This window comes from Budorcas taxicolor, chromosome 17 (genome assembly GCF_023091745.1).
Source record: "Budorcas taxicolor isolate Tak-1 chromosome 17, Takin1.1, whole genome shotgun sequence".
NCBI classification, from domain to species: Eukaryota; Metazoa; Chordata; class Mammalia; order Artiodactyla; family Bovidae; genus Budorcas; species Budorcas taxicolor.
In genome coordinates this window covers 37,106,954-37,129,487 of record NC_068926.1, presented here as the reverse complement: position 1 = coordinate 37,129,487, position 22,534 = coordinate 37,106,954, and the positions used below count along the sequence as shown (strand labels likewise).

The 22,534-nt window shown below is 35.8% G+C and overlaps 1 protein-coding gene across 1 annotated transcript in view; it reads right to left on the bottom strand.

The window, feature by feature from the left end:
- The window catches only part of FSTL5 (follistatin like 5), an 858,755-nt gene that overhangs the window by 436,729 nt on the left and 399,492 nt on the right, over positions 1-22,534 (bottom strand). The window contains exon 4 of the mRNA XM_052654835.1: positions 13,835-14,031. Coding sequence (XP_052510795.1) covers positions 13,835-14,031 — 197 coding nt within the window. The remainder of the gene's footprint in view (positions 1-13,834; positions 14,032-22,534) is intronic.

The window sequence follows — 22,534 nt, the reverse complement described above, 5'->3', positions numbered from 1 at the left end:
ATCCCATGGACTACAGAGTCCATGAAATTCTCAAGGCCAGAATACTGGAGTGGGAAGCCTCTCCCTTCTCTAGGGGATCTTCCCAACCCAGGGATGAAACCCAGGTCTCCCTCATTGCAGGCTGATTCTTTAATAGCTGAGCCACAAGGGAAGCCCACAGTGGTCTGGAAGCAAACCACAATAACTCTGAGAAATGCTTATAAAATACATAGTATCTCAGATGATCAACAAGAACTGGAAAGAGAAATAGAAAATGCCAGAGGCAGATGTAGAGGGTTGTCTCCTGCTGTGAGATATATGGGTATTAGATTTCTGGGGATAAGGTATGATTTGGAAATCCAAAGTTATATTAACTTCCATGCAAGAGATACAGTGCATGTGATTTTGATGGTATCAAGTCATGCTGATGAGACTATTTGTGTAGGAGGTTGGAGACAGAGGAGTGAAATCTTCCAGTTTTGTTTCTTTTCTTTACTCTCCTTAGTGGAATAGGAGAGAAGGAAGAAACAGAACAGGCTCTATCTATTTGAAAGCAGGACTCCATCTTAGGCCGGACTGTGGACTTTGAGCTATATGCCCAGTATTTATGGAAATGACATACCAACTGGGAAACCAGGCCCACGGAAGGAAGAGCCCCAGTGCTTTCCATCACCTATAAAAATACCCTAATTATCTGTGTAACCAAACAGAATCATACATTCTATTACGCTTATTGGAGAATGACCACAAGTCTATTGATAATTGTCCATTGTTAACTACCTAGGTTTAAGGCATATAAATCAAAGGTTAACTTTGATTGCGTCTTTCTTTTTCCTTTGTTCAGACTAGTTTCAGGGAATTTGGGTGTGGGTTTGGGCAAGTATGCTTAGGGTATATAAGGTTTTCACAAAAACTGGTCAGGGTCCTTGGCTAAGAGGAGACTTTGCCTTGGGCCCGCTGGTGTAATGAACTGCACTTCACCATCTGCATTGTCCTTCTGAGTGAGTTTTGCTTCCCAGAATGCATGACTACAACAGAAGAAATGATGGACTTAAGAGAAATATACTATTCACATTGCCAACTACAAACTGGCGCTTGCCATCTGCCTCTACAAGGATTAAAACTTTAGCCTCTGCAGCTGCTGCCTTCCTTTAACACTCCCTTAAATGAGGCACTCTGCTATCTGGGCAAAACTGGCAGAACAGGTCTTCAGTTAGAGATTATTCAGGAGATTTTATTAGCCCAATCCTTGAATCTCCTCCTATCTAGAAAAATGCTAAAATCCTTCACAGTGATATCCCCACTTCATGAATAGCAGTAATCTTCATGAGACTAGTAGAAACCTTCTGAAAAACAACATGTGCTTGATTGCATGTACTCCACCTTCACCAAAATCACATGTACTGTCCCTCCACCTATTTTTTTGGACTAGTTTCTGAGAGCTATCTGAAATGCTGTCTCCCAGTCTATAGTCTTCATTTTGCCCTAAATAAAGCTTAACTAATAACTCTCAGGTTGTGCATTTTTTTTTTCCACTTGATAATACATTCAAGTAACATGAGCTCTCCTTCATCCTTTGCAAACTATTTTTCTCAAACTAATCATGAACGTGTCAGAATCACAAGGTCTTAGTACTGACTTAGAGCTCAGTGATCCTCTATTTTAAAGAAAACCCATCACATTTATGGAGTTAAGGAGAGGCAGATATATTCACTCCTTTACTTGACAAATGTGTAAATTACATCAAAGCCCAAAGCTCAGAAATAAATATACTCCTGTGGTAACAATATGCATCTCCAGGCATTGCCTTTAAGTTTTTCCCACAGTAATATATAGGTTGGATCTTTTATTACTTGGCTCTCCAGTCAGCTTCTTGTACACTTTCTTTCTTTCCTTCTTCCTCTCTCCCTTCCTTCATTTTTATTTCTTTCCTTTCTTTGCAACCAACAAATGTCAAAAATAGAGCTAGGGACTGGAGATTAATCAGTAAGGAAGAAAAATACACTCTGCCCTTATGGAGTTAATATTCTAGAAAGGATGAGTGGGGCAAGTTATTAGAAAACTTGGGGAAAAAGATAATTGTAGATTGTCAATCATGTTAAAAAATAAACAACATAAAAGGACAGAAGATAAATAATTAACATTATAAATAATAGTTGTTTGATCATATATAACTGATGCTACCCTGTGATAAATGTATTTAAAGAAAAGAATCACATGGATATAATCACATCTTCTAAGTTCTCTTTTAGGTTTTATAACATGTCTAGCTAGTTAAAAGACATTTAAAAATCGTTAGGGTCAATATTAATTTTTAAAGGCTAGCTGAAATACAACAATATGAAATCATTGGTGGGATGAAAATTATTTTATTTTCAAGGCATTCTGTATGGCTCACTGGGGTTCTCTGAACACGAGTGCCAACATTTTTAATGTACCTTGACATTCTAAAGGAAATATGCTACAAATAATATGTTTAAAAACTAAATTTTGGTATATACATATGATGGAATATTACTCAGTTGTAAATAAAAGCAAATAATAGCACTTGCGGCAAAATGGATAAATATAGAGATTGCCATACTGAAAGAAGTAAGTCAGACAAAGACAAATGTTATATGATATCACTTATATGAGAAATCTTTAAAAAAAAAAGGTACAAACAAATTTATCTACAAAACAGAAACAGAGTTATCAATGTATAAAACAAACTTATGACTTTACCAGGGCTAAGGGGGTAAAGAAGGACACATTGGAAGATTTAGTTTAACATACACTCATTACTAGAGCTTCCCTGCTAGCTCAGTCAGTAATGAAATTGCCTTCAATGCAAAAGACCTGGATTCAATCCCTGGGTCGGGAAGATCCCTGAAGAAGGAAATCGCAATCCACTCCAGTATTCTTGCCTGGAAAATCCCAAGGACAGAAGAACCTGGTGGGCTATAGTCCATGGGGTCACAAGAGTCAGACATAACTTAGTGCCTAAACCACCACCACCACCATATACATTACTAGGGCATCCTAGTTGGCACTAGTGGCAAAGAACCTGCCTGGCCAATGAGAAAGACATGGGTTCGGTCCCTGGGTTGGGAAGATCCCCTAGAGGAGGGCATGGCAACCCACTCCAATATTCTTGCTCGGAGAACTTCATGGAGAGAGGAGCCTGGCAGGCTGCAGTCCATGGGGTTGCACAGAGTTGGACACGACTGAAGTGACTTAGCACATATGCATACACATTCAGTTCAGTTCAGTTCAGTCGCTCAGTCATGTCCAACTCTTTGCGACCCCATGAATCACAGCACGCCAAGCCCTGTCCATCACCAACTCCCGGAGTTCACTCAGACTCACGTCCATTGAGTCAGTGATACCATCCAGCCATCTCATCCTCTGTCGCCCCCTTCTCCTCCTGCCTCCAATCCCTCCCAGCATCAAAGTCTTTTCCACATTACTATATATAAAATAGATAACTAATAAGGATCTACTGTATAGCACAGGGAACTCTACTCAATGCTCCATAAAAACCTAAATGGGGAAAAATTACATACATATATAGATATATAACTGAATCACTTTGCTTTATGGCAGGAACTAACACAGTGTTATAAATCAACTATACACCAATAAAAATTCAAACAAACAAGCAAAATAACATTTTTTAAATTGCTAATAATTTTCATTGTGGTTGAGGACATACTGCTATGGACATTCATAAAGGTCAAAACATGCTGTGATAAAAATTAAACATGGTGTTAAGTTTTAAAAAAAAGCAGTACATTTTAGCTTTTGAGTTATTTGTAGGAACAGCCTTAAAGAAAAACAAAATAGTATTTGAAACTAGTTACTATGGTTTCCAGATACAGTTGAAAGTATTGCTTTTTTAATTGTAGCAGTGAGCTGCCCCTAAACCAAAAATTATAGGCCTTACTTTTCTCTGTTAAATGCTAACCATTGTCGTTATTATTGTTACAAAACCCTTAGCTCTTGAAAGGTAATTCCCAGTTCTACTAGGATCTACCTACTGGCATTGCCAATGCTGTTCTGATTCCTGGTTTCTGCTGCCTTATTTTGTATACCTGACAGGTTCATGGGATTTTAAAATCTTGAATAGGATTAATTACCATGGCATTCCCAGAGAGTCCCCGCTTATCCCCTTCTCTATCCACAGGAGTGCTTATTTGTTTGCAAATAAAAAGTGCTTATTTGTTTGTTTAGTTTGTTCCCACTAAAATAGTGTTTTATCTATGAGGCAAAACAATTCCTACCAATCTCATTGTAAATAAATATGTTGACTAGCCACCAGAACCTTTCAAAAAAAATTTTAAATTTGTAATAGGCTTAACAACTCTCAAAATAAAGATTAACTCAAAATAAAGATTAACTATGTAACAGTTCTAATAAGTTTTAAAGAAAATGAATATGTACTAAAGTCTGTAAAGACATCAGCATCATGCCCATCCTATTAGCTAAAAATATCTAATGTTATTTATTCCTTTTTTATTTAATTTTGCAAATGTATTCACACATAGTAGTCATTGAATAAATGGCTTTTTAAGCCAAATATATATATATAGCATAATAATCTAAATCCTGAGAACAAGTAGTTCTTCTTATTATTTTAATAAATAGTTAACATGTGTGCACATTAGGGAAATATTTCATTCTAATAGGTATTCCTAATGTGAATCAGCTTATTAAGATGACAGAATCTAAATGAAGGAAAAAGCTAAATCAATATACTCAATACAGCTGCTTATTTAAACTCAGAATCACAAAGGAATAATCTGGTTTACTTAAATTTCATGGGTGGTTATTTTCTGAAATGGGGAGAAGGCTGAGGGATATATTTTCCAAGCTGTTAGCACCGTTTGCCTTTAAGAGCACTATGTTGGCTGTTCTTAAATTAAACCAGGAGAATTTTAGGCTGAGAAGGCTCTAATTCCTTGGTGCAAAGGTAATCCAGCCAACACCTAAGCCTGTAAATGCTTCAGGTTATGAAATCAAAACTTATCACAAACCAATCAACAAACACCTAACTATGCTTTAATCTGTAGCCAATCAGGACACTCCTTACTTTGTTTCCATCTTCTCTTTATAAAAGCTTTCCTAGCTCCCCTCCACAGAGGGCTTCTAACTACTTCTGGTTTGGCACTGCCAGATTTGAGTGGATTTTTGCTCAAACAAGCTCTTAACATTTTAATGTTAAGTATTAACAATTAACCTTCAGTTTCTCTTTTAACACTGCTAACAAATTCAAGGGTGCCATTCTATTGAGTGAAGTCTGCCTATGTATCTTCTCATCTTATCCTGAGGAACAAATAGTTGGGATCATGATGCAAGAAGTTGTTCTTTCTCTAAGGGACACTTTATTCACCCTGGTTTACCTCTGTGACCCTGTGAAATTCATCTTCTCATATTGCTTGTTTTCCAATCTGCAGCAATCTCCTTTCCTTTCCAACTCAAACACATCATAGTACCCTCTGGAAATCCTGATCTGATCAGAAAACTTTCTTTGCCTTATGTTTCTTATGAAAAGATATTCTTCACCACATTGACTTTAAGAAAATCTGACTACTCCTTAATAAAACCATTTGTCCAATAGGTATAGCAATTGAAAGTTAATTTTTCTCTCATATCTATTCTACCTCAATGGATGGAAGATAGTCAATAGCTAAATGGTTCTCTATTGGCACATCTGGATTATTTCTTTTTCCCAAGTGAGTTTTCTTTCATTAAACATAGATAGGTAGGTAGATAGATAGACAGAAGATGAACAGGTGGATGGAGGGATGATAGAAACTATCCCTTTGAATGTCAGGTCATTCAGCTAGGTAATTCTTTCCTACTCTGCCCCCATTTTTCACCAATGTATTTACCTCTTGATTCACAATGTTTCTGTCCACCTAAACTCTTTATCAATGTCCCTAGCAACTTAAAAATGCATATGAATAAGCCACCGGAAAGATTTCTGTGATTCATTTCATAACTACTGATTATTAATCTTCTCTCTTCTGAAGACCTTTTCTTACATGTCAGCCTTCCAAGAGGAATGTGATCATATCTTAGGTTACTTCATCCTGAAATCTTTAATTCACGCATTACAGGTCTCTTTTAGGAGTAACAAATGTCCTTAAACCCATAAATGCATTACTATGTCTCCAAGTACCTGATCACACTTGTCACATGCACAATACCGAGGGAAAAACCCTCTTTGTGTTTCAAATAAAGATACTTTATATTTGTTAAAGCTTTTGCAATGAGTTATTATCCTATGATACATGCAAATTTATATTGCTACAATACGACAATATGATACTGCTACAAAAAGACAACTTTTACTGAAGCAAACATTAATAAACATCAGATTTCAGAGAGCACTGAATTCTTTTTGTTGAAGACAGTTTAAGAGAAGGAACAGAGACAAATGATAGAGATGAACCTGACACTTGTCTAGATTTATACAGTGGAACTGAGAACAACAAACAAGTGAGGTTTCACACCTCATCAGCCTGATCTTTAGAAAGAGCCAAAACATTTGATTTTGCTTTAGTACACAGAACTAAAGTGAAACAGAAGAGTGAAAGTTGACTCAAAACTCAATATTCAGAAAATTAAGATCATGGCATCTGGTTCCATCACTTCATGGCAAATAAATGGGGAAACAATGGAAACAGTGACAGACTATTTTTGAGGCGGGGGGGGGGGGGGGGGGGCTCCAAAATCACTGTAGATGGTGACTGCAGCCATGAAATAAAAAAACGCTTACTCCTTGGAAGAAAAGTTATGACCAACTTAGACAGCTTAATAAAAAGCAGAGCCATTACTTTGCCAATGAAGTCCATCTAGTCAAAGCTATGGTTTTTCCAGTAGTCATGCATAGATGTGAAAGTTGGAATATAAAGAAAGGTGAGCACTGAAAAACTGATGCTTTTGAACTGTGGTGTTGGAGAAGACTCTTGACAGTCCTTTGGACTGCAAGGAGATCCAACCAGTCCATCCTAAAGGAAATCAATCCTGAATATTCATTGGAAGGACTGATGCTGAAGGTGAAATTCCAATACTTTGGCTACCTGATGCAAAGAACTGACTCATTGGAAAAGACCCTGATTCTGGGAATGATTGAAAGTGGGAGGAGAAGGGGACGACAGAGGATGAGATGGTGGGCTGACATCATCGACTGAATGGACATGAGTTTGAGTAAGCTCCAGGAGTTGGTGATGGACAGGGAAGCCTGATATGCTATAGTCCATGGGGTCACAAAGAGTCAGACATGACTGAGCAACAGAACTGGACTGAACATAAAACTGGATACTGGTCAAGACCATTCAGTTCTACAACCTCATTCTGAATAGGATCCAGGCAATCTAGCACAGATTCAAGAAAGATATTAGGGCCGCTCAGAACAAAATAAACTAAAAGTGCCCGTTTGTTTTTAGTCACTAGGTCATGTCCAGCTCTTTTGTGGCTGCAAATATTATAGCCCACCAGATTCCTCTGTCCATGAAATTTCCCAGGCAAGAATACTGGGGTGGGTTGCCATTACATTCTCCAAGGGATCTTCCCAACCCCAGAATCAAACCCATGTCCCCTCCATTGGCCGGCAGATTCTTTACCACTGAGCCACTAGAGAACCCCAAATGCCCATTTACCTGTTGTTAATAAAGGGAGGTGATACATATTAAAGCAAAAGTTCTCAAAAAAACACTTCAAATGTGATTGACATACTACCTTTGTCATACAGTAATTAAGACACATATATGGGAGATAAGACAGTGATACTCTGTTCTATTTCTATAAAAAAGCAAATTTGATCAAAACCCCAATCTCCCCTATCATCTAACCCCACATACTTTGAGGAGACAAAAGTCCTTGTCATGGGGTGTAAATAGATCTGATACCCACTTGAGAAAAGAGAGAGATATGAGATTTCACCTTTCTCTGAGGGGTATAAAAAATCAAGGCAGAAGACTGAGCATAGGAATTTCATGTAGCTAGGCTCAGGGACTGAAATTTATTTCCCCAGAGGAAAGAATGTGCTAGATATTGGTTTTTGATGTTGACATTGTTATATTCTATAACTTGCCATTAGTTAGTTTTTTTTTTTCCCTAAAGAGGCAGATAGATGTTGGCAACTACTGATTGTGATGTCTTTTGGTTATACACATATAGGGGGAGAATCTAAATAAAACAGACCATATTGTTTGACATGATAAGAAATTTGAAGCCCCAGGGAAAGTTAAATAATTGAAACTGAGAAATAGACTTGGGTCCTGCATCTGTGGTGTAGGGAATGCAATGCACACTCTGGACAGAGCACAAGGAAAGGAAAAGTGTACAAAGTGCCTCTTCTAAATTGGATTTCAATATGCAATTTTTGAAATATGTGGTATAATCTTATCTTCTACCACCCTTACACATCTTCAATCATTCAACCAATACACATTGCTTTTTGCAAATGAAGTGTGTGTGTGTGTGTGTGTGTGTGTGTGTGTTTAGCTAAAAGAGAAGTGCAAAGGAGCTGACAGACATCTGGATCATAGTAATGTAATAGTATTAATAGTATTATTACAATCGCTACTACTATTATCATTAGTTACTATACTAACTGAGGATCTACATATTTTAAAAATATTTAAATTGCACAATATAGTCAAGTAAAGCATATTATTTATTTAATAACATATCTAAGGGTGCCTTGCTGAAAATGTTGCTGTCAATTAATTCTTATAACTTGCTATTATGGACAAGAAAAAAATTGCACAAAAATAGATATTTCATAGTTTGACAAGTAGAGATATTTTGCTATAACATGTACCAGCATCTTGAAATATATATTTGATATTTATTTAAAGTTTAGGTCAATTTAACATTATATCTGTAAACATGGGACACTATATACTCTGGGGAAAATGCTCGATATCACAGTGGTTGCAAAATGATGACACGTACTTGTCTCTAGGCTAGCACACAGGATTTAACAACATTCATGCTAGCTACATGAGGCAAGTATGTGAATACCTCAAATGAGATGAACAGAATAAAATATATAAAATAAGATAAAATAAATTATGAGATAAAATAAAATGAAATTTCTTTAAAAAATACTACAATTCATTTTTTCCTAATTTCTTGGAATAACTAAATTATTTTCATTCCCTTTCAAGAAACATTTTTCATTGTAAAAGTTGGCATTAAAATGTTTGTGTACCCTCATGTTCATCACAGCACTGTTTATAATAGCCAGGACATGGAAGCAACCTAGATGTCCATCAGCAGATAAATGGATAAGAAAGCTGTGGTGCATATACACAATGGAGTATTACTCAGCCATTAAAAAGAATACATTTGAATCAGTTCTAATGAGATGGATGAAACTGGAGCCAATTGTACAGAGTGAAGTAAGCCAGAAAGAAAAACACCAATATAGTATACTAACACATATATATGGAATTTAGAAAGATGGTAACGATAGCCCTGTATGTAACACAGCAAAAGACACAGATGTATAGAACAGTTTTATGGACTCTGTGGGAGAGGGAGAGGGTGGGATGATTTGGGAGAATGGAATTGAAACATGTATAATATCATATAAGAAACAAATCACAGTCTAGGTTCAATGCAGGATACAGGATGCTTGGGGCTGGTGCACTGGGATGACCCAGAGGGATGGTGTGGGAAGGGAGGTGGGAGGGGGGTTCAGGATTGGGAACACGTGTACACCAGTGGTGGATTCATGTTGATGTATGGCAAAACCAATACAATATTGTAAAGTAAAAAAAATAATAATAATTAATAAATTTTAAAAATATTTGCATATTTAATAATGTGGATATAGATTTCTGGGTTATGATGGCTGATTTGTTCTCACCTATCAAGCAATTGTAAACATTAAAAATGCACGGGATGACCTGGATGGAAATATTGATCAGTTGTTCATCCACTAACTCAAGCATGTATGCCCTCTTTATTTCCATTGTCATCTACCATATCCACAGGCAAGTTGGATTTGAAATATAATTATAACTAATGATTTCACCATGTTGTTTCTATTGTGTGAGTTATGTTTCTTAGAAGGCTACATTCCCAAAATAATATTAATATCACATACAATTTACATATTGTGTCTTATTATCTTTCACAATATGTAGACAAGGCAGTTGGGACACAGAGAGCTTGAATCACTTGCTAAAAACTGCACGGTGTCAAGTAAAGGAGAGGAAATTTGATCCCAAATTCTATAATTAAAGTTCTTAATCACTACACTATGATCATAAAAATGATAATATTTTAAAGACATCCTAGGACTTCATCAGTACAGGCCATGCACTCCTTTGCTACTTAAAATATCCTCCTAGATCTTTTAAATGTATATCCCATCATAACATTTACTGACTTTTGTTATTACCTGTTTTAACTCTTCCAGACCTTCAATTGTTAAGGGCAAATCTATCCATGTTCTCACATCAATTGTTATCCATTTCATAAAACATGATTCTTTTGAAAGTATAAAGTTTCAATTTTGATAAATTTGAATTTACAGTTGGATATTTTCAAAATACAAAAACCAGACTCAGATCCTAAGCATGTGGTAACAAGTATTCATGTCAAGCTAGAGCGGTGAAGAGTTGGATCGAATGAGATCTAGGTCTATACCTTATCATCTGACACTAGCAAGTACTTTCTTATTATTACGAGTTGCTGTGATTTCATGGGTCTTACCCCCTTCAGCTATTGTTTTTTATTATCTTCTCTCAAATGGAAAGAACTTTAGTTTCTAATTTCCTGCAACAGAAGCTTTGTGGTTGTGGAAGACACTCAGTCATGTCTGACTCTTTGAGACCCCATGGGACAGCAGCCTGCCGGGTGCCTCTGGCCATGGGATTTCCCAGTCAACAATACTGGAGTGGGTTGCCATTTCCTTCTCCAGGGGATCTTCCCAACCCAGGGATTGAAACCGGGCCTCCTGCACTGTAGGCAGATTCTTTACCGTCTGAGCCACCAGGGAAATCCAAGAGAAGCTTTAGAAGATTTTATATATATATATATATATACACATATATAAATACATATATTCATTATTTGGAGTAAGAACAGAACATGTATAGCAAGCATTAATGCTGCATTTATAAAACCTCAAAGTCAAATCATGTTCTTGAATTTTTACTTGCAGTGTCTTAGAGTTTTATATTACATTTCTATTAAACATCGTTTGTAAATTATTAACAGAACCATTAAGATCTTTTCCCTTTTTACTCCTCTAATTTACATCTTTTTGAAACTTGATATTAAATGATGATGTTACGTGTTTCCAAGTTGATTTTTAAAGTCATATATATCATTGACTTTCATATTATAATACTTGAAATACAAGTTTTTCTAAAGCACCTGTAACCTAAAGAGACAAGTCAAAAACAGTATTTGTGCTGTAACTAGCTAGAAATATGTTATATCCTTTCCACAGTGGCTGTTAGTTGATTGCTGATGGATGAGATGATACCATTTCCACTCTATAAAGCTGAAGGAAGGACTGACTTTTGTGGGATGTGTGCAGAGGAGTCAGTAACTATTACCTTCTGAGATCCTTCTTTGTGTGTACCTCATGTTTGACCAATGTATAAGTGGGATTCTAATGATCATTTCTGCATGGTAACTTTCAGATGAATTGGGAGGGCACTTTCAGATGTAAATTAAGTCTGAATCAAAATAATAATAATAATAATAATAATAAAAACTAAACTCTGTACCAGATGACTTTATTATGGATTGATATGTGCCCTCCCCAAAGATATGTTAAAGCCTTAACCTGAGGACATCAGAATGTAAACTTTTTTTGGAAATAGAGTAATTTCCATGTATTTCGATGATGTTAGATGAAGTCCTGCTGGAGCAGGGAGGACCCTTAACCCAATATGACTGGTATCCTTTGAAGAAGAGACAAGATGATGTGAAGACAGTACACAGAGAGTAGCTATGTGACTGTAGAGGCAGAGACTTGAGTGATGGACTACAAGCCAAGGAATACCTGGTGCTACCTGAGGCCGAAGAAGGGAAGAAAAGACTCCTCCAAGAAGCTTCTAAGGGGGGATGGCCTTGCCAACACCGCAATCTCAGATACTGAGCCTCCAGAACTGAGAGAGAGGTTGTCTGAGCCACAAAGTTTGCTGAACTACGTTACTGCTACTGTAGGAAATTAATATTAACTTGGATGTAGTAGAAACTTAAAACAGCTACTAGTGAGTGCTTTCAATACCATTTTCCAGTGATGATCAGTTTTTCCATTTGGGCTCAGATGTGGATCTTATAATAGCTAGATTTGGTCAAATTATGTGTTACATCCAACCAGTGGTTACAGTAGTACATACATGTTAATAGAGAGTGAAAATATTATAAAATAAAAAAGTAAGACTCAAAACCAAAACCACTACATTTGAATATGTCAGGCACACAAAGATCAAGGTGATATGTTTTAGTTATAATTCATTTAATTGAATTGTCTAGTCATCTCTGATTATTATCAGAAGTTTAAATTTCTAAAGAATTTCATTTGTGAAAAATAAATTATGAGTTATATACCAACATAGCTATCTGAATGAAAAGTTTACTATTTTTACCCTAAAATTCAAAGTTTCATTCCTTGAATTCCAGTGCCTAGGACTTATAACTGTTCTATAAGTATAAGCTGGATTAAAGAAGATAATGAAAATGATATATATTTTAATTAACTGAAATTGACAAGTCAATTGGCTCAGAAGGTCACTTTGATAATGACTCCTCTAAGTTACACTATCCCAAAACTTGAATGCTTGCAAAATAAAACTGATATTCCACATTGTTGATTTTTTAAAATAAGCCATTAAATTAACTATGAAATATGAATGGCATGATGTTGTGAAAATACATAATTGAATTTTTTAAAATTATTTTTACTGTTAAGCACAGAAGCAAAATCTACCTAAGATCCAACATAGGAATTATCAGGCAGTCAGCAGCATTCCTCAGAGCTAGTACTAATTTCCTAGTCATTCTGGATTGGCTTCTTTCCCTTTCTCCCTCAAAACCTATATGTATGTTTACAGCAAAATCTTATGTTCCTTATTTTACATTTCCACCACTATCAACCAGTTTAGGTTCTTAAATGTGGGTATTTCACTTTCTTTCAGAGTAGTTTATCAGTCTCAGTAACACACACATAAAAATAAATCCATTTTTTCACAAATATAATTGCTCACATAAAAAAAATTGTGTATTAAAATATTCACTTAACAAATTTTATGTATGTATCATTTTGGTGACAATTTTCAAAGACATGAAGTTTAATAATATAGACATAACATTAAAACTGGATTTAATATAGTTGATTTTTGATTATTGAAAAAGTACTAATAGATCAATAATTTAGCGCTTTCTTAAATCACTTATTTACATTATGTTATAGATGTGTTCAATTGCTTTTCAATAATGTCCTTGAATATTAGCTAAGCAAGCTCCCATAAGAAAATTAAGAAAATTACAAAAGCTCCAGAACATATCTGGTGGTATTTTATAAATTCTATAAATAGAGAACTGGCAATTCCTTTTGGCATTTAAGGTATAGAAATCTGTCAAAAGTAGATGCCTCTTTTAAATTGTGTAACATCATATAAGGATCTTGTATGATGTTACTTGAAATTAACAAATTACATTTGTTACTTGAAATTCATACTGCTGAAAAAGTAGTCAAATATTTCTCTTAAAATATTTTATGCCTACAGTCAAACAATATGAATTCAATATTTTTATTAATATGGTAAAAACTCACACAAATATAAATATATTGAATATACTATACTTAAATAAGCTTGTTAATCATTAATCATACCTGAGTTAGTTCATTAATATCTACAAGTCCATTACTGTCGGCATCAAAATATTTAAACATTTGATCCACCAGCAACTTCTTCCGAAATACGTCATCACCATTAGGGTTTTCATTGTCTTGTGTGATGTATTTTTGATTTTGTAAATCTAAAAGCATACTTTTCATCTTGCTGTATTCAGTGGCCTTGCAGTTATCTCCTGTAATGAAAGAACTAAGTTATTTTCAAAGCAATATTATTAAAAGGGAATCATTTATTTTATTAATGCTCAAAGTTGATACCTAGCAGATAACATATTTTGTACATAATATTTATGCTTCTACTTTGCCTACTACACAAGGAGAAAAGAATGGACCATTAACATGAGTGGATAAAAATTTTAATTGTTATCAAATTTAAAAACACAATATGTACTATGTGTTCCCTCAATGCCAAAGTCATTGGTTCTATAATGGACACAGAAAAAAAGATAACTTCAACTGGCTCCAAGGATTAAATACATCTTAGTTTAACTCCTCATTATACATGATTAGAGTGATGATTTCAGAGATTTTGACCATGAAGTTTAGGGAGAGGAAATGACTTACCCAAGCGTAAGCTTAGATTGTACTGCATTTTAAACTTAAGCTCATGTCTAGTTCCAAACTAGTATAGCAAGTTTCTAATTGGAAGTGCATCTTTTTTATATATTTAGATTTATTTTGAAGAATTTTCTGTGTATGTACTTACAATTTTTTTAAAAATTTTTAATCATGCTAAACTCATATTTGCTTTCTTCTGAAAGTCTATTTTTCTGATATTTATCTATCTCTCCTTTAAGAGCACGTGGTGAATAATATGATCTATGTTTGCATATTGTATCTTGAAGTTTTAACCTTGCAAATATCGTTTTCACAACTAAAATATGAGCTTATTGAAGTAATAATGCATTACAGAATTCAATATCTTCCATAAAATAGCCCAAATACTGGGGACTTCACACTCAATGAAAGTAGTTGTTGGCATATATCTTCAAAAATAACAGCAATTATTCTATCTTGGGCTTGCCAGGTGATGTTAGTGGTAAAGAACCTGCCTACCAATGCTGGAGACATAAGAGACCCAGGTTTGATTCCTTCAGCAGGAAGATCCCATGGCTGGAAGAGCCTGGCAGGCCATGGTCCATAAGGTTGCAAAGAGGTGAACATGACTGAAGTGACAGCACTCACACACACACACTACTCTCTTGACATAATTAGTTTACAAGAATTTTTCTTACAAAAATATGCATGCTGCTGTCTTCATAAATAACACATTGAAATGAATGTATGTTGATAATAAATGTGATATAAAATATTGACATACAGTCTATAAATACAGTCTATAAAATATAGTATATAACATAATTTATAAATGAAAAAGCAGGTATTATTATATTAGCTAAGAACTTTTGCAATATATCTTTAAAGAAAAAAAACTAACTTTATAATTGTGGTTCATTTTGACAATTAGGCTGTAGCAGAATCTACAATTTTAAAGATTTCTAAAGATTTAAAAATATATATCTGAGAAGCAGGGGATTGAAGAACAATATTTGAATTCTCATTCTCTTCCCAGACAAGATGGAAAACAATCTTTCAGAGAGATGAGATCTTATTTTTCAAAGACGTTGAAATGACTTCTGTTGTTCAGCAATTTTAGTGTTTAACAATCCTGTCAATAACTTCTTTTCTACAGCACGATGTAAACTTTGTGCCACGGATTAAGTCAATTTTGCATCATTTTAGTCTCAGTAAGAAATGGTAATTAGAATAGTTCTCATAAAAACACAGAAATCACTGACAAAAGAGAAAAGTAATCAAGTACAGAGGGACAGGTAGCAATTTTGGTGTCTGTGAAAGCTGCCTAAGAGGGACCTTCAAGTATACGTGCCCATGTGTGTGTCAGGAAGAGAGAGAAACTGATCAAAGAAGGGAAAAGGAGAATAAACCATTCCAAAGCCCTCCCTGGATTTCTGTATTTGACCGTGGGCCTTCCTATCATTTCATTGGACTGATGGGAAGAAGGATGGAGTTTCGGGAGCTCCCCTGGGTCCATTGTTATAAGCAGATAAGAACATGGGAAATAGAATTTAAATGCAGAACACTTTTCAGTTAATATTTGAAATTTGGGGTTTTGTTGTTGTTGTTTAGTTGCTATTGAGGAGATATAATTTGGGGTTGTTACATTCTAATTTTGACCAAATCAAGGAATACAATCATCATGTTCTTCATGAATGCTTCCATTTCCCAAATTGTAAATACCCTAGTAAAACCAGGGATTAAGTTGTTTGCTGACAATCCAAAGCTAACAAAAATTAAAAGATTACAATTAAGGCATTGATATTCCACTGAAATGTACGATGGAAAATGAAAGTGTTAGTCACTCAGTCATGTCTGAGTCTTTGTGACCCATGGACTGTAGCCCACTGGGTTCCTCTCTCCAGGTGAAAATACCGGAGTGGGTTGACATTCCCTTCTCTAGGGGATCTTCCCAAACCAGGGATGGAACCCGAGTCTCCTGTATGTACAATAAACAACCATATAATTATGGAAAATTTTATAGAATTTAGATATTTTAGGTAACCTCTGTCACAGGTCTTTGTTAGTAATAGAAACATCTATTATGAATAATAGATTACATGTAATGCAGACCTTCTATGTGCCAAGAACTTTATATATATGTAATCAGTTAACTCTCATAACAATCCAACATGAAGGACCTTATAATTACCACAACTTTACAGATGAAGAAGAATTAAAGCACAGAAAGATTAAGTAACTTGTTCAAAGTTACAAAGCCAGAGAGGAGCTCAGTGACTTTTACACCCAGGCAATATCTTATCATTTCTAGCCTTTATTCTCTACTTTTTTCATCTTCAGAACTGAATTTTAAAATGAACTCACACATGGTTTCAACAAATTTGTCAAAGGATTATTTGAAAAATGAAAGGCAAATATAACAATAAACCAGGCAAAATTACTGCTTAAATTACAGGTAGAGAAAAAAAGAATTTTCAAAGGGAGAGAGAGAGAGGGAAAAAAAAAAAAAGGAGTACCTGAAAAATAGCAGGGAAACTATAAGAAAGTACCAAAGAAGAAGAAAAAGAGAAAAGAACTTTTCAAGAAAGAGGATGTGATGACATGATAAACATTTCAGAGTTTTGTTTTTTTTTTAAAGGAATAAAACATGCCCATTAGATTACTTAACTTGGAGATAGCTTGTAACTTTAAAGGAACATTTTAATGAATAAGTGAAAAATTCCTATTATAATGGGCTAAAAGGAGTAAAGGCAAAATAATGATTTGAAAATATTAAATGTTTGTTTTCAGTCACCCAGTCATGTCTAACTCTTTATGATCCCATGGACTGCAACAAGCCAGACCTCCCTGTCCCTCAGCATCCCCCGAAGTTTGCCAAGTTCATGTCCATTGCATCAGCGATGCTATCCAGCCATGTCATCCTCTAAGGCCCTCTTCTCCTGCCCTCAATCTTTCCCAGCATCAGGGACTTTTGGTATTAAATCTTTACCACTTTTTTAATGAGTATCAATGTGAAAAAAAAAGAAGTAGCATTACTAATGAAACAGAAGCTATTTAGAAACAAACATCAATGTATATTAATATATCATGGCCTCATTCAAGAATAACTTCAGGAAGGAAGCTAACTCGTTGATTTGTTTGTTTTGGTGAGTCCTTTCTCAATACTTAATCCTCAGTGGTGTTAGGTTGGTATAATGAAGGAAAAGAAATGCTCTTCTGAAGTTACTTTCTGCTGCCAGAGACCAGTAAGAGATCTCCTCTGCTGTCCCTGTTCTAGACACTAAGGACAAGATGAATGAGGTCCCCAACTGGTGGTGCCTATACCCCATCTTCCTTCCTGTGAATGCAGTGATGCCAGGGCTGTGCTGACTCTGGACTGAGTCATTCTAGGGCAGTTAAAATCCATCTGGCCTTGTGGGGCAAAGAAAGAGGTGGAATCTCTGACTTTCCCCCCCTTTTGTTTTCTCATTTAAACACTAGATTCATAATTTTACTCCAACTAAATTATTTTGTGAGCAAAAACATGATTGATAACACCACATGCCCCAAACATGCATATTAATCCTATATTATCATTATGCGCACAAGTTCTCATATGCTTTGATTTTTTTGTAAGTTAATTTTTACTGGAGTGTAGTTGATTTACAATGCTATTAATAGCATCTGCTGTAAAGCAAAGCAAATCAATTTTATGTATACATATATACCCTCTTTTTTTAGATTATTTTCCCATGTTTCAAATTGTTTCCCATGTAAGTTATACTGAGTATTGAGTAGTTTCCTGTGCTATACAATAGTTCCTAACTGGTTATCTATTATATAAATAGTAGTGTGTATATGTCAATCCCAATCTCACAATTTATCCTTCCCCCCACTTTCCCCTTGGTAGCCAAAAGGTGTTTGCTTGTTTGTTTTTTTTTTTCCTACATCTGTGACTTTATGCTTTATAAATAGGTTCAGTTATACCATTTATTTTAGATTCCACATATAAGCTATATTACATGATATTTGTCTTTCACTTCTCCATGTCCCTATGGAACCAAGGATAGTTGTATATTATATATCTGATAGTACAGCCATAGTTTTGAGTACATAATAAGTGCTCAAAATTACAGATTCTACCAATTATGCTTAATGCTAGTGTTTCAAAAGTTGTAATTTGTTATTAACTCTTTGAAGTTACCCTTTTATCCTTACTCCCCATCTATCAGAAAAACATACTAATTACTTTCAACATAAAAATATTGAAATCTAAGTATATAATAATATTGCTTGCCTCTTTTTAGCATTTCTAGTTTGAAATTGATTAATTTAATTCTAATAAAAGCTGAAATCTTAGAAATTAAATAAGAAGATATTAAATATTTTATTATAGTATCAATTCTACTCATGTATTAGATTGCATACTGGAATTGTATTTTTATCAATCTATTAAATAATTGCTAATAAAAACTTTTAAAGCTTTTTAATATGTAAACATATTTAAATTTATATAAAATATTTCTCAGAAAAGTACTTTGCATTTATGACATAAGGAAAGTATCAAAACTTTAATATGGTGATTTAATATGCATCCGTGAATCAAATTCAACATGGAAAACTATTATACTTAAATGAATTGTAAATTGTTAAACTGTGTGTTTGATGGAATTAAACTTATCTTGGTTAAAAGTAGTCTGAACAAAATAAAAACAAAACAAAACAAAAAACACAATCTTTAACCTAAATTGAGCTTCTATAAAATGTGGAAAAATAAAGGTGTAAATTGTTTTGTATCACATAAACTTTACTGAAATGTTCTTATCTAAAATGTTTACAGGTAAACATAAGATTAATATAAAGCTACTATGCTTCAAATGCTAATCTAATTCTGGAAATTTACTAATGCAAATATACTTATATATACCACTTCACAACTTTGTACCTTTAAAGGGCCATGATTTTCTCACAGAGAAGGAATTTTTGGAAACAATCTACTTTCTTTTTCAGAGCAGTTTTATATTCAAGGAGAAACTGAGCAGAGAGCGCAGATTTTCTCGTACACCCTCTGGTTCTCTACATGTGCAGACTCCGGCGCTATCAACATTCCCACGGGAGGAGAAAAATGATCACAATACACTGAGGTATCTTTAACCCAAAAAAGCCCGTAGTTTATATTAGGGTTCATTAAGTACATAGGGTACTTGGTGTTGTATATTCCATGGGTTTTGACAAATGTATAATGACATGCGTGCATATCTATCATGCAGAATAGTTTCACTGCCTTAAAGAGCCTCTGTGCTCTGCCTGTCCATCTCTCCATCCTCCTTAACCTCTGACAAACACTGACGTTTTTAATTGTTTCAAGAGTTCTGCCTTTTTCAGACTGTCATTTAGTTGGACTCACACATAACCCTAACCCTGGCCCAATTCAATATGCAGCCTTCTCACACTGGCTTCTGAGAAGCAAATACATTCAAGGTTCCTCTGTCATGGCTTGTTAGCTCTTTTTTTTTTTTTTTTCCTAAATCGCTGAATACACTGGATGTACCACAGTATATTTATTCATTTACCTACGGAAGGACATCTTGTTACTTTCAATTTTTGGTAATTTTGAATGAAACTGCTGTAAACATCCCTGTCTAGAGTAAGTTAACTCTACTCTCCCTGGGTAGAGTTAAGTTTTCATATCCTTAGGTTAGACCCTAGGGGCATGATTTGTTTTGAAAAAAAGAAAGAAAGAAAAGAAAATTGCCACATTTTTTTTTTCCAAAGTAGCTTATACCATTTTGCATTCTCATCAGTAACACATGAGAGCTCCTTTTGCTCCACACCTTCACCAGCAGTTGGTGCTGTCGGTGTTTTGGACTTCATCATTCTGATAGGAGTGTAGTGGCATCTCATTGTTTCACAGGGAATCTCAAGTGAGTGAGAGACTATATTTTACAGGAGACATTAGTCCCATTGCCCTTCCCCTGCTCTTTACACAGACACAATGTGATCTGACTTAATTTTATATCTCCTTAAATACCATTGATTTGTTAAATAAAAATGATTAGAAACATAATTAATTGATTGATATTCTTACTGATTAATTTGGGAATTAATATTATTAGAAATAAAAAGAAAGCATTGTGAGTTAAATATTCATTCTCCAATCACATTTTGTAACTTTTGTCAATTATATGCCACGTTGTCATTGTCTGGCGCACTAAGCGTGGGTGGCTGTGACCTGGCCCACTAAGCGCGGCCGAGAGGAGTTACCCCACATCAGAGGTCAGGGGCAGCAGCCGAGACTGCCAGGCTCCACCAGCGCAGGAACGGCCGAGAGGAGCTACCCTGGGTCTGAGGTCAGGGGTGGTGGCCCTGAGGAGCCACACCGCACTGGAGGCCAGGGAAGGCAGCTGGGATGAGCCACCTGGCACCTAAGGCCAGGGGCAGCAGCCAGGAGGAGCAACCTGAGGAGCAGTGGCTGTGCGGGCACAGGAGGGCCTAGAGGAGCCATCCCACGTTGAAGGTCAGGAAGGGCAGCGGTAAGGAGATATCCCTCGTCCAAGGTAAGGAGCAGTGGCTGTGCTTTGGTGGAGCAGCCGTGAAGAGATACCCCATGCCCAAGGTAAGAGAAACCCAAGTAAGATGGTAGGTGTTGCAAGAGGGCATGAGAGGGCAGACACACTGAAACCATACTCACAGAAAACTAATCAATCTAATCACACTAGGATCATAGCCTTGACTAACTCAATGAAATGAAGCCATACCCACCGGGAAAACCAAGATGGGTGGGTCATGGTGAAGAGGTCTGACAGAATGTGGTCCACTGGAGAAGGGAATGGCAAACCACTTCAGTATTCTTGCCTTGAGAACCCCATGAACAGTATGAAATGGCAAAATGATAGGATACTGAAAGAGGAACTCCCCAGGTCATTAGGTGCCCAATATGCTACTGGAGATCAGTGGAGAAATAACTCCAGAAAGAATGAAGGAATGGAGCCAAAGCAAAAACAATACCCAGCTGTGGAGGTGACTGGTGATAGAAGCAAGGTTCGATGCTGTAAGAGCAATATTGCATAGGAACCTGGAATGTTAGGTCCATGAATCAAGGCAAATTGGAAGTGGTCAAACAAGAGATGGTAAGAGTGAACATCGATATTCTAGGAATCAGAGAACTAAAATGGACTGGAATGGGTGAATTTAACTCAGAAGACCATTATATCTACTACTGAGCGCAGGAATCCCTCAGAAGAAATGGAGTAGCCATCATGGTCAAAAAAAGAGTCCAAAATGCAGTACTTGGATGAAATCTCAAAACAACAGAATGATCTCTGTCCATCTCCAAGGCAAACCATTCAATATCACAGTAATCCAAGTCTATGCCCCAACCAGTAGCTCTGAAGAAGCCGAAGTTGAACAGTTCTATGGAGACCTACAAGACCTTTTAGAACTAACACCCAAAAAAGATGTCCTTTTCAGTATAGGGGAGTGGAATGCAAAAGTAGGAAATCAAGAAACACCTGGAGTAACAGGCAAATTTGGCCTTGGAATGCAGAATGAAGTAGGGCAAAGACTAATAGAGTTTTGCCAAGAAAATGCACTGGTCATAGCAAACACCCTCTTCCAACAACACAAGAGAAGACTCTACACATGGACATCACCAGATGGTCAACACCGAAATCAGATTGATTATATTCTTTGCAGCCAAAGATGGAGAAGCTCTATACAGTCAACAAAAACAAGACCAGGAGCTGACTGTGGCTCAGATCATGAACTCCTTATTGCTAAATTCAGACTTAAATTGAAGAAAGTAGGGAAAACCGCTAGACCATTCAGGTATGACCTAAATCAAATCCCTTATGATTATACAGTGGAAGTGATAAATAGATTTAAGGGCCTAGATCTGATAGGTAGAGTGCCTGATGAACTATGGAATGAGGTTGGTGACATTGTACAGGAGACAGGGATCAAGACCATCCCCATGGAAAAGAAATGCAAGAAAGCAAAATGGCTGTCTGGGGAGGCCTTACAAATAGCTGTGAAAAGAAGAGAGGCAAAAAGCAAAGGAGAAAAGGAAAGATATAAGCATCTGAATGCAGAGTTCCAGAGAATAGCAAGAAGAGATAAGAAAGCCTTCTCCAGCGATCAATGCAAAGAAATAGAGGAAAAGAA